The 14,101-nt window shown below is 41.3% G+C and overlaps 1 protein-coding gene across 2 annotated transcripts in view; it reads right to left on the bottom strand.

Annotated features, from left to right (window-relative positions):
- Positions 1 to 1,551: 1,551 nt before the first annotated feature.
- Positions 1,552 to 14,101, bottom strand: part of prdm6 (PR domain containing 6) — a 42,442-nt gene continuing 29,892 nt past the window's right edge. Inside the window, exons 7-9 of one of the 2 annotated variants that reach the window (XM_057033580.1) lie at positions 11,706 to 12,081; positions 6,314 to 6,490; positions 1,552 to 3,702 (exon numbers count right to left, since the gene is read on the bottom strand). In XM_057033580.1, the coding sequence (XP_056889560.1) occupies positions 3,591 to 3,702; positions 6,314 to 6,490; positions 11,706 to 12,081 (665 nt within the window). In that variant the 3' untranslated portion in view covers positions 1,552 to 3,590. Of the gene's footprint in view, positions 3,703 to 4,420; positions 4,800 to 6,313; positions 6,491 to 11,705; positions 12,082 to 14,101 lie in introns of those variants that run through there. The other variant, XM_057033581.1, reaches the window with a different exon arrangement.

Here is a 14,101-nt window from a genome sequence, read left to right as displayed (position 1 = left end):
CTTATCATCTGGGCGTTTTATCTCAAACTTCTGCTTGTAAAAATTTTTTTATGAGTGATAAACGACTCGAATGCGCACACGCACACCCGCGTCATACCTGAAGACGAGGGCGAATCCATGATTTAATAAAAAGAGTTAAGGCTTTTTTATATATCAGTTAAATGTTAGTTCTATTATAAATATATTAAAGATAAGGCAAAAAAATCTGGTAAAAGTAAAGTAAAAATAAACAAAACTTGTTCACTTTAATTGTTCAATGGAGGTGGGGGGTAATATTAACACGTAATTAGGTAAAGTTGATGCCCTCCACACCGCCAGAGGGCAGCGTACCGCAGGAGTAGGTGCCAGATCTTTTGGTTGCAACGTTTATATTTGTAGCAATGATTAATTGATTGACATCCCCAAACGGGTCCGTTTAGATGTTTCCCTGTTTCTTTATTTTGTAGCATTACCTCTAAATTCATGAAGTGCAGATACAACTTTATTTAAATTATAAATGGGCCGCTTTATCGTGATGTGCACCCTGTGACAGTGATGTGATTGTTGTCCAGCGTGTTCTTTAAAAGGGATGATTCATGTAGCAGAAATACTTTCACACGCACACACATACGCCGTTTCTGAACTCATGGTCAGATTTTCTCACAGTGAATTTTTCTCTCATTTTTCTGCTCCAACATGTTTCCAATTAAATCTTAACAACTCTGCTGCATTGCGTCCTCTCTGTTTTGACCTCTTGTCTGCTCCATATTTTAGTTATTTGACAGGAAATTACACTAAAATCAATAAACATCCTGTTTATTATCTTAGATCATATTCCTTTTATTTCCCATCAGAACTTTCTTGACGTAAACAATCCAACCTACCTTTTCTCTTCAGACGTGCGGCAGTCTACACTTTCCTCCTGTAGTTCTCCATGTTTCTAATGAAAAACTACCGCTTCCATAATCTAGTGGAATTTAATCTGTCTTTGCTTTGACATTAAAAGAGACAAACTTGAGACTCTTTGCTCGTGTGTTCATTTGTTTGGCCTCAGGCTTCTCGATCTGCTTCCCACGCTGGAAAAACATCGGTGATTGATGGGTGAAAAGCTCCGACTGTGTTTGTTTTGGTGAATTTGTCAAATCCTCTCAGGAATAATCTCTAAAATCAGACTGGAAAGTGGAAAAGTCCACTTTGTGACTGCGGCCCCGACGGAGCTGAGGTCAAGGCGCTGCTGTCGCTCTCCGTGTTACAGATTATTAGCAGTAAGTAGAGGCAGCTGTTGATGCCTGGCCAAAGCTCACATAAGGCAATTTAGAGCATTATTTGAGCCTAAAAACACATCATAGTGGGTCAGGTGATCTTTTGGGGCAGGAAGAACCACTTAATAGAGTCTTAAATGCTCCAGTGGAGAGGTGGAGCCAGACACGCTGCACTGGGATTACTGGTAGACAGAATCATCAAGAGAAAAGAATCAGCTGTTTGCTTCCACCATCCTGTACTACTCACAATGGAAATGCAGGTCCCAGTGTCCCGGACCAGATCAGACCAGACCAATCAAACCGGACACAATCAGGATCCATTCTTCTCTGTTTATTTTAACATTAGAATGAACAAGATCCAGGTTCTGTGCAGCTCATCGGAGGAGTTGATCAGATTTACAAAAAAGAGCAACTTGTGGAAAAATAGAGTAAAGTGAAGGCTTTAATAACAGTAGTGTAGTTTGATTTGCTCTATTCCACTGCTGCAGAGACCAGGCCTGATCTCACGTCTTTGGTGTCAGTACCTTTGAACCGCTTCTGCCAAACATCTGTATATTTCTTTGGAAACACGTCATGGGCTTGTCTGTTTTGGCATTGAGTCTTTATTTCTTTAAACCTCAGCTGAAAAGTTCAACTTCTGCATCCCGACAGACGTGAACAGAAAGTGAATATGCTCCCGGCTCTGGTTCATATTTACATCATTGTTTTGGTTTGTTTTTAATCGAAGGATCAATGTGTAGAAAGCCCATATTATTATTTTATATACATACATAACTAGACAAATAAGCATTCAAAATAAAGACATATCTCACATCTTAACCAGGTCTGTGAGAGTTCAAGCAGCTGTTTGCTCTCTGGAACTCCTACAGACGTGTTTCAGACTGTAGATCCACCTGATTCCGAACGGCCGTGATCTTTGGGAAGTTAGTGATACTCTTATTATTAAAGCTTTTTTAAACTCTCAGGCACAAAAAAATATTTGGTATTCGTGTAACAACTGTGCTTTTCCCCTCCGTGATTTTAATTCAAAGTGTTTTAGAGTGAATATTTACACATCTGAGATTCCCTGTGAATGGATTCAAACTCAGCCACTGGAAACTTTGGCCATTCTTCTTTGTGTTGGCGACCGAATCTCTCATCTTTGAAACGTAAACAGGCTGAACACGTCGGACTGACTTTAACCTAAATACATACTCGAACACATGATGTCATAGCCTTATATTAAACACAGGAACCGCAGAGTTATTTCTATAAGAAATCACATCCATCATCTCCCCAGGATTTGTTTTATCACCGTTAACATCAAAAATTAAATTACCATTTTACAGAAAAGTGCCTGAGGCATGATGTGGGCAGGAGGATAAATATAGTAAGCTTCTTCTTGTTTTTTTTTTACATATCACTTTTCATTGTGTTCATTTTTTAAATGTAAAACATGTTGTCCTCCCACCTCTGCTGTTGTGCATTTACAGTCTGCTCTCTTTGGTCAGGCCCTCCTTTGGCATCGCTGTTGTAAAAAGGAAATAAAGCTACAGAACAACAGTCTCTCTCTCTCTCTTTTGTCCAAGTTTCAAGAAAGAGTTTTCTTTGGAGGAAACCCTGACAGGATTCCCAAAAGCCTCCGATAAATATCCTCGTCCGAAGTGTTTTAGAGTCACAAGTCCGACCTCTGCGTGTGAAAATTCATCTCTGTGGACAAAACAAATCTTTGGTTTGACGGGACGGGGATTCTCTCCAGCAGGATGAGCGTGACTTCACCGTCTGTCCACAATCAGTGGAGAAGAGATCATATTAAACCAGCTAAATCTGAAGACGATAACTTTAAAAAAAATCTGTTTTTTTCTCCCACAGGATCTCCATCCACAGCAGGGCCAGATGAAAAATCCCACCTGTGTATTTTATGGTCAAAGCAACAAAGACTGTCAACTTTCCTCATCTTGGGTGTCGAAGGTGGGAGATGTAACAACACTAATTCAACTGTGTGAGGTAGAGTGAGACCCACAGCCTGAAGCTTGACGTCAGATAGCGGCGCTTAAATGGCCAACAAGCGCAGAACAACCTGACAATGTTTATGAGCTGTCAAACCACTGCGCCAAAAGAACCTACATATTTTCCTTTAATTGGAAAAACTCAAAAATAGTTGAATAAATTGTGATCTCCACAGAACCTTTTCATGCCTTCACCTATTTACAGTTTTATTCACTGTATATTTCATGTGAAAAACTGGTGTTCTGGTGTGGATGGAGCCAAAAACAGGGAGGAAAAGCTATCTCAAATTTAGCTGCCTTAATGTGTGTGTGTGTGTGTGTGTTTGTTTGTGTGTGCCAGTGGGTTGTTCTCAGTCAGGGGTTAATCCACCTCGATGGATTCGCTCTCATTAACGGGTTTACACTCGTTGGGTAGTCGTTGATGCCGGCTGAGCTGAGTGGCCTGTGTGAAGCTGCGGTCGCAACGCTCGCACCTATCACATGCACACACACACACACACACACACGCACACACACAATTGGAAAGAGAGTCACACAAAAATTTTGTTAAAAGAGTGTGTTTGTTGCAAATGACATTTGTAAGAGCAGAACTCTGAAACAACCTTAAGATCTCTGAAGCTGCGGTCGCAATGTTTGCACCTGTCACACACACACACACACACACACACACACACACACACACACACACACACACACAGACCTTCCTGTTAACTCTAATTTCCAGTGACAGTACAAAGTGTGTGTGAGACCCAGTGGAGCAGCAAGCTGTAATTGTTGCCCTGATCTTCACACTCTGACTGACACACAAGAACACACACGGTCTGTCTGTCAATAATCTATCTAGTGGACTGGGGAGGATATTCCCATCACACACGTGCGTTCTCTCAGATGCACACACACAAACCTACACACATACACACCTACACACGCGCGTGCACGTCAAGACCTGATAAAGCAGTGTCACTGTCACTTTCATTAGAATGAGAACAGAGAGGGAGCTTTTTTTTGGACGGGTTGAAGATGGGGAAGTGTATGTGAAAGTGCGTGCATGTATGTGTGTGTGTGTGTTCCTCAAATAGAAAGAAGCTGTGTTGAGGTATTGGACCTAACAGCCCTGAAACAAGGCTAACACGCTGTTAGATTGACAAGAGGAACCGGAGGAGGGGTGATGTTAGATAGAACAAAAAGCCATTTATTTTCAGTTTTGAGGCCGAGTTTATTAAAGATGTTGACATCAGTGATGGAGGAGAGTTAAAACTTTAGATGGTCCAACATTATACAAGCAATGAGATGCAACCAATGCAACCATGTGATCAGTTTAAGGATCTGCATGGTGAACTGGTCACAGCAGAACATTCTGCCCTGAATTTGATCCTGTCTGCTCAAATCTGTAAATCTGCAACAGATCAGCTGATCAAAGCTCTTCTGAAGTTCCTCTGCCACAGCGACTTATCCTCCAGGACAGAAATGAAGATGGCTGTCCAGCAGAACAAAGGCCAGAGCTGAGACGCGGCGGCTGCACTCCGCTGGCTATCGACCCAGCAGAACCTTTTACCGGCGTGCACCTTTTCTGGGCAGGGAAAAATAACACTGAGCACTCTGTCCTGACAAAATGACAGAGGGAGCTTTAATGGCTTTCTCAGGGATCACTGAAGTTTCAGCCCCTCTCTTATCTCAGTTCTTCCTGCTAAAGGGGCCATAATTGGACGCACACAAACACAAATTGTATTCAGGTGGATTGACAAGACCACTAAAATCCCATCACTCCTTATTTTAGAGCCAGTAAATACCCTCTAGCACTACTGATAACATTTAGCTACATTTCTGACAGCTTTCTTTTTTCTCTCTGTCATTTGGAACAATGTCATCAAAGTCTAAACAGGACTTTTGTAGTTGTTTGACGATCTTGGTGAGGAGCACAGACGTACGCATGGATGCAGAGGACATGGATCTTCTTCATTGTGGTGGGGAATCAGCAGCACACCCATTTGGTTTGGTTCAAAAACAGCAGCCTGATCGGCTCCGGGGAGAACCGGTGCTGAAAAAGCTGCCAAGCTCACAGAATCCCTGCCTGGTCTCCTCAGTGGGCAAATAAAGTTGACCGTTTTCATCCTGACAAAGTGACAGTGGCAGCTTTAATCTATTTGCTGCAGCGTCCAAAAAGAGATAACTCCCAGAGGCCATCGATCGGCTAAAGATTTCTGACGCCCGTCCATGATTGTCTTTGTCCCGCTCCGCTTCCATCCAGACTCTGAAGTGCTGATGAAAAGCTTCAGGGTTTCCCTCTGATTACTTATTAAGAATGCTGATTTGTTTTAACCGTTTTTTTCAGGCTTGTTGTTACTCTTTTTACACCCTGATCTCCTGTTCTTCCCTGACCTCCCTCTCATTTTCTCATTTGTTCTCATTGCCCTTTGGCGCTCCCCATCAATGATGACTTTAGATTTCTGATTGCTTATTAAAAGCCTTCATTTGCTTCCACAGCTTTACTTTAACACCCTCTCTCGACTTTTCCCAACACACAATTCCCTTATTACACTTTCTTTGATATCGCTTACCTGACTATTTCATCCTCTCCCCTCGGCCGCCCCTTGCTCTCCTGAATTCTGACCTCTGGCCACTGGGGAATCTTTACTCCCCACACGCACTGACAAGTTGACAGCATGACAACAGAAGCTTCTCAGAATCACTAATTGCAGTGAAGCTTCCATGAAATTGTATCTGTCATCCCTGAGTAATAAATGTAAATGAGTCCTCTCCTTGCTGTAATCAGGCTCTCTCTGTGTTCACACCACTCAACAGTTCACTGATACATTCAGAAGCAGGAGACAAGCTGGACGTTCTATAACAGCAGTCACAGCATGCCAGAAAGGTCAGAGGTCACTGACCCTTTTTGACCGATGCGCCACTTTTTTTTAATTTCCCATTCTCCTTTATAAAAATGGGAAAAAGTGACATTCTTTTTAGGGAATCGAATGTTCATCAGTGGTTACTGTATGTATTAGCTTGCTCTGTGAGTGAAAGTGGGGGTTTACAGCAGGTAGAAAAGGTGAGAGATGGTTGGACTGGTGGGGAGTTACTTACTTGAAAGGCTTCTCTCCAGTATGTGTGCGTATGTGGTTATTGAGTGTTGTTGCTCCGGCGAACGCTCGGCCACAATATCCACATTTAAACGGCCTGTCGCTGGAGTGGGTCACCACATGATTCCTCAAATCTGATGGCTGAGAGAAGGACTGGGAACAATGGCCACACTGGTAGGGTCTAAGAGAGAGAGGCAGACAGTGACAGGTGAGGAAAAAAATGGAGGAAATCAGTGTTCAAAAATATTTATAGACATTAAAGTTGACATTGTTAAAGATAATATGGTGATTTGGGTTTACTGCACACACATTGTATCTTAAGTTACATTTTTCTCTTTGCACGCAAAATGTTGCCATTCCAGATATCTTTGGTTTTCTTTTAAATGTTGGACATGTCTTGGATTCATCAAGGTGAAAGCTCTCAGAAACAAACATATTTTGTTTCTGGAAATAAAAGGAGCAAAATTCATAATAACTGTAAACACAGAATTTAAAATCACAAATGAAGAAAGAAAGTAGGTATCACACAAGTACCCTCACTGCTAGATCATAGAACACAGCACACACACACACACACACACACGCACGCACGCGTGGGGAAGGGGGCGTCGGACACTGCTGCGGTAACCATGGCAGCATGACCCTCATCAACAATTCAGGCCAGGATCATGACTGCACCATCTATCACCATGTGTCTGTGTGAATGTGTGTTGTTAAGAGGGGCTGAGATAGAGACCGTAACAGAACCAGAGGAGGAGATAGAGATAAAGATACACACACTGTGTGTGTTTCTGCTTTCAGATGGGAGTTCACAGTGGGAGTGAATCAGACCAAAACAAACAACCAAACAATAGCTGTGTTGGCGTGTCGTCCTGCTTCTGTGCAGCAGATCTAATCTCCCACTTTTTCTATTTATTGAGCTGGACACAGTCGCTTGTTATCATTATCTCCTTATTTAAACTTACAGGACACTTCCAGTGTGATCATAGTTCCTATTGATCTCTGCTTAGCTATTATCATTCTTCCTATTTCTGCTCCCTACAACTGTATAAAAACTTTTTATTTCCAGAATAGAATAATATAACAGAGGTACCATGCTGAACAAGTCAGCGTCTCTCCCAAAGATATTTTTTCTGGAACGTGCCTCCATCCTGGTCCTGTGGCAGAAGAACCACCTCCACAGTGCATCACATGGTGATTTTAATGCGTTTTACTGAGCCAAATCAATGTTGAATTGAGCCTGGGTTTGGAAGCCTCCTTGCATTAATACACAGAAATGTCCTACGTTCATAATGATATTAATGCTTAAGTTATATCTCTTCAATAGTGGTAACGAGACTTATTGATATACCATGCACGTAGAAAATAAAACAATGGTTTTGGGAAAACCAATAAGACAAATAAGTACAAACAGTGAACTAGAATAAAACAAATAGACCAGCGTCTTTACTTGTTCTATTAATCACAACACCTACTGTACCCTGAGAGGATAACACACACAGAGCAAAGTAATAAGAATAAAATAGTCTAATATAAAATCGAAAAATTCTCACTTGCAGTTTTCCACATAAAAGGCGTCTTGCTGTGGGGGTTGGTTCATTTATCAGCCGGCTGGTCTATAAGTTCACGCCTCAGTGGGCCACACCACTATTTATTAGGTGGGTTTTCTATGAAGAGCAGCATTGATTGTGAATAGTTTAAGTTGATGAATGTGTGGATATTATTTATTAAGACAGCAGGCCTGGAGATTAATGCTCAGTTATTGTTTATTACAGTAGAAAGAAGCATAAACTCCTCAGATAACACACGCACACAAAATCCAATGCCCTCAAATTTCTGGGGAACAACAGAATCAGAGGACAGTGCATATATAGGCAATGGATGAGATTTTGCTTTAATAAATTAAAGTTGAAGGGAAGTCAATGTAATGTGAGCATGTGAGAGTGGGTGTGTGTTTCTGACAGGCAGAATCACTTTCAGCAAAGCAGTTCAGGCCGGTAAACTTTGCCTTTCAACACAACATGTGGGAATAACGACAGTCTGAGTTGACGTGTGGCTGCGTTGAAGCATTTAACACACAAGCCGATGAAAGAGACAAGCAGCTTTCCATCCCTCCTGGTATTCAAATTATATTGGAATAAATTTTTAATTCCCCCTGACTGTATAATTTGACCTGGGGTCAAAGGTCAGCATCCACTGTTAAAAGCTGTAGTTGTCACAGATGCCTTTTTTTTTGTGGTATGAAAAGGAAAGAATTATGCACAGGAGGAACTTTGAAGTGTGTGTGGGACTGCAGCGAGTAGCGATGCAGAGTGAGCGCCTTGATTGACCCATCTGGAGTCGGACTAATCCATATGAAGTTAAATCTGCGCGGTGAGGATGACTCGTCCGTCGGCCTCATATGAAGACATTATTCCTCTGAGACTGGCTGCTATTAATCACTGCTGCTCCCTTCGTCAATACACAGCGCGATCAATGTCTCTCTGAACGCACATCGACTCACACACATAATATGTGTGTGAGCACTGAGACCTTCAAAAACCAAAAACTTCACTGGTACAAAACAAACACATCAAATTTTACCAATCTGCCCGTCATCTTATGTCTTTTGCAACACTATTAATCTCATCTCTGCTTTTTAAAAACACAAAGACAATTTAAACACTGAAACCCATGATACAATTTACATTTTTACTTTGGTGACAAACATGACGAGTACAAATAAACCTTGGAAAGAATTCTACAAGCCCGTTTATCACGGTGACGGATCGTCACAGGTTCCTCCTGCGGCTCCACGGAGAAAAAGGGAATAAAGCAATTTTTCAACACATCTGTGTGTCCAGCAGGGACAGCACACATCTGTGTTAATGTTAAATGCAAATATGTCTGCACGGTTGGGTGATAAATCTTCTAAAAGTCAACTGTTTAGCAAAACAGAGAAGCAGACTCGACACGCAAACATTTAGAGCTAATTGGGTTTTTGGGAGTGTTGTTATTCCACTCTGCATGGGCACACTTGGGTCAGACCTGCCTTTTTATTGAAGACTGGCTTCAAGGTTGCCTTTTTTTGAGACAGAAAGTGACAAGTATACATAAATTTAGAAGTTTAATGACAGATGTAAAAAAATGATCATTTGCTGAGATGAAATAATCATGTGCCGTTGCTGGAGTGTAAAGTCTAATAGAAAAATAAACATTTCACTCCAACATACAGCTAAAACTGTGCTGATGTACAGATTCAATCAGCTCCACTTTGATACCATGTGTGATAATATCCATAAACAAATCCATGGCTTAGTCATAAACACGGGCAACCACAAAACTTACCCAGTGAGACTGGGAGATCAAAGTGGTGGGAGAAAACAGCCCATTTCTGATAAAACCACTAATGACCCAGTTAAACACCAGTGCAGTAAACACATCAATCATAAAAGCGGAGGTTAATAATTTCATCATTGCAGAGGTTTATAGCCAGTGATATTAGGTTCATTTCTCTTCTGACCTGACCCCCCCACACATCGCTCATTTCCATCACAGAACTTAAACAACATCCCGTGTTGTGATCTAAAGCGTGTCCAAGGCCTCGCCGACATAAACACACTTCTCTTCTGGTGAAAGATTTTTCTCGCCACAGGAAAGGAAAAAAAAAGACAAAAAACAGAGAAAAAACTGAAAGAGGAGGACGATTCAATGTAGCTTGAGAAGCTGTGCCATATTGTAAAGCTCATGTGAAGAGCCTTCAGTCTTCCAAATGATCATTTCATGTAAACACCAATAAAGACGTATGAAGGGGAAACAAGAACGGAAATGAGGCAATAAATAAATAAACTGAAATATGGGTTGTTTTTTGTACATGTCTGTACATGTGAAGCTACATTGAATCCTCCAAATCTTAAATTAATTAATTCCAGTTAAGGTGAGGTTTTTAGGGATTAACCATACCCATGCTCAAATATACGAGTATCAGGCATACTAGGACCCTGACGATCTACAAGTCACGACTGTTTGGCTTGTTCAGCTGAATTTTATCTGCTCCTTTGTCCCATAAAACCTGCATATTGACAGACAGCTCCACATCGACCTCCCCCCTCCCTCCCCCATATCCAGCCCACATTTTTCTTCCCTATGAGTATTAGTTTATTGAATAAGTGGCATCTGTTTTCCTGGCCCCGGTCAGCGTAAGGCGAGGTATTTCTCACTGACACCCAAGCTGATTAATACGCTGCTCTGACTCACCCAACAAAAAATAAAGCTAAGCAAAAATTTTCCAATACATCCCCCCAACAATCAACATTCACTACGCCTTCCCTGGTTCCACCATCCCGTATAATTAAGTTGGCAGATGTTATATACAATCAAACATCCTCATGTTAATGAGCACAAAGTCCCACTTTATGTCAAGCATAAATGATGGCATGATGAGACAACAAAGGTATTAAATCAGGACTAAACTTCTGATTAATTGTTTCCTCTGAAATGCTGCAATGTCAAGTGTTCAAGACATGAAAGGATGAGACATGGATGGATGGATGGATGGATGGATGGATGGATGGATGGATGGATGGATGGATGGATGGATGGATGGATGATGAATGGATGGATGGATGGATGGATGGATGGATGGATGGATGGATGGATGGATGGATGGTTTTTGCAAGGTGTCCTTTCTGATGTTACAGGGTCGAAGGTTTGGTTAATAATTACATTACTGATTCCAATCCAGTTTGGATTATTGCTTGATATTCATGGGAGCCTGATGAAAAGATGATATATCCAACAGCCCAGATACGACAACAAATGTGCACAAGTGTTAAATCAGCGCAGAAAGTTCCAACGCTAAATTAACTCCACCAAGGTAAGTATGAGTTCTAAAAACATTTGCTTAAATTGGCAAGAAAACATTTCCAGTCTATTTATTACCCTCAGCCAGGCACTGCAACATGAGAAGACAACATATTTCCATTCCACCTTTGAAGTGTGTTAAACTGGAGCTTTGACAAAAACCCTCCACATTTAACTTCAACACAGCTGGGTTTGTTGGTTTAAATATAAGTGGTTTATGGGAGTTTTTCAGCATTTCCCTACATTGAAGGATGAATGAATGGGATATAAACACAAAAAAACAGAATATGACTTGTGCCAATGTCATGCAAAGACAAGCGCTACTCCAGGGAACAAAGGAACATAGTTTTAATGATTGTTTTTTCTCAATCCAAAAGCCAAGGCTTGGTTGTAGTTGGATACAGGGACAAGCTGAAATTGGTTTTCCATGTCATGACTTGATTTAAGGCCTGAATTGAGATTCCTGGATACCTTGTGGCTCCTTCTGTCAGCTGTATTAAACTGATTTGATACTAGCAGTGATACTGTAACAGACAAAAGCTTTACTGTCTTACCTGTCTGGATTCTGTGGACAAACGTGCATCTGCAGCAGGATCCTCTGGGTGAACGTTTTAAAGCACTGGCCACACTTCCACAGGTGCCAGTCACTGAAATCACTGCTCAGCTGGCTGGTGGAGGTTGGGCTGGCCAAGATCCGCTGGTTCTTTGACCCCAGCTGGCTGAAACTGGAGTCTGACTGAAGGCCACCCCCAATCTTGTCCATCAGGGAGAAATTCTTCGGGCACGGTGAGTGCTGGAAGACCATGGAGCGCATCAGGACCGAGGAAGAGGACGAAGAGGATGAAGATGAGGAGCTTTTTCCATTCTTGCTGAAGGATTGGAGAGACTCTTGCCTTGTCATAGCTTCCATCACTGAGGCTGGGACGTTTACTGGGAACAAATAGAAATGAGGATAAAGAGGACTCCTGGAAGCAGGCGTATGTTCAAAAATCGTATTGATGTATTACATTCAGAAGGAAGGCTTTAATCCATACTTTGTAAGATAACAACATCACAACACGCATATGAGTCAAAAACAATAACATTAACAAGGCTCAAACATTGTATGTAAGTGTGCAAATTAGATTTTTGGTAAACCGGATGATGCCGACTGTCCTCACTTGACCCAGATCTGAGCTTGGCTCTGTTCTGCGGTCTGAGCAAATAAGAGACCTGGACTTCATAAACCTTCATGATGTTTGACATGATTTGAAGAGCGCTTGTCTACTTGTCTAAATGATTGGTTCGCCTTCCCATGGTTACGATGCCGTGTACCCGTTTTCCATCATTCATTATTTCACCTCTGCTATCAGGCCACAGAAGTGCATTGATCCTCTTATAATCTTATGAGGAGATAATTATACCATTTGTAATTTGCCCAATGGAAGTATTGATGCATGCATTACTTGCTGCTCACCCATAATATCCTCATTTTGCAACAAACAGCACATATACAAATGGCACATTATGGGTCAATAACGCTTGGCCTGCTCATGGGGAGCGTCATTAAAATGGTAGAATTATACAGTTAAACAGTTCTCAGCACTGCCGACTGTAACTTTTACATCTTATTTCACAGAGATGCACTACAAAGTGAGTTTTTACCTAAGAAAAAAAAAGTTGGGCTCACTTTCAACTAAGGTTACAGTCAGTTACAATTAAAACTCTTTAAACTATTTCTATTTTCTGAAACAATCATATAATCTTCCTTATTTATGTCATATTTTCCCGTTTCATCCATCTCCCTCGATCCTTTCCACTGTTTAGGCTTGTTGAGAGCACAAGTCATCCTCCTGATGTCGCTGCTCTCCAGAGAAGATTTTAGACAGAAGAGCAACAGAAATAAGATATACCACAAAGAAAATGTACCCAAAAAGGCAAGCAAATGGAGTAGAAGGTGGAAGTAAAGGAATGAAGAGGAGGACGACAGAGAGGAGTCTTACTGTAGTGATTTTTCTTTTCCTGTCAGTGTGCATTATTGTTGTTAGGCGGCAGCGAGGCTGCACAGTGTCGGGCAAACAGGCAGTGATTGAACAGAACATACACAAGTAAACAACCACGGGGTTTGTATGCTACACTAGTGTGTTCGTGACTGCGGTGTATTTGTGTGTGTCCGTCATCAATAATAAGATTGTGCTTTCACTTTGATACGAGTATGTGTGGGTTTAGAAGTTGATATTTAATACATGTTTATAAAAGCAGTGTGTGTTTAAATATATGTACAACTCGTGTTGGCATTATAAATGTCATGTAAATGAGAAGTGAGCGTTTTTTATTTATTATGTATTAAAACCACTGAATAAAGGGGGCACAAGCCTTTTAAAAAGTAAAGCACAGGCAGACAGACAGACAGACAGACAGACAGACAGACAGACAGACAGACAGACAGAAGACAGACAGACAGACAGACAGACAGACAGATAGATAGATAGATAGATAGATAGATAGATAGATAGATAGATAGATAGATAGATAGATAGATAGATAGATAGATAGATAGATAGATAGACCTCTCAGTCTGTTCTGCAGTAATTAGGAAAATAAACATAATTTTTGCTTTACTGAATATACCGGGACTCACAGTCCTGCTGTCTCCACTGCCACAATTAAGATGCCAAAGTCATCCTCTGCGGTAGAGTCAATGCCATGGAAAACCCAAATGTAGTTAAATAAATTTCATGTCTTTAATTTGGAGCAGAGCTGCCATCTTTCAGTTGTTCAAATAAAGCCTAATCGAATTTCTGTTCATTTAGATGTGAACAAACTTGTTTCTTGACTGCTGGTTGGGGAAAAAAAGCCAACTCTCCCAGGTCTTTGTCCTCCCTCTGTGTGTCAGTATACAATATTTCCATGTGTGACTGTCTTGTTGGAAAATAGGAGACATTTTGGCAGATATTGGACAGGAAACCCA

This window comes from Takifugu flavidus, chromosome 5 (genome assembly GCF_003711565.1).
Source record: "Takifugu flavidus isolate HTHZ2018 chromosome 5, ASM371156v2, whole genome shotgun sequence".
Classification (NCBI taxonomy): Eukaryota; Metazoa; Chordata; class Actinopteri; order Tetraodontiformes; family Tetraodontidae; genus Takifugu; species Takifugu flavidus.
The sequence above is the reverse complement of the archived record's forward strand: the minus strand, read 5'-3'. Positions and strand labels throughout refer to the sequence as shown.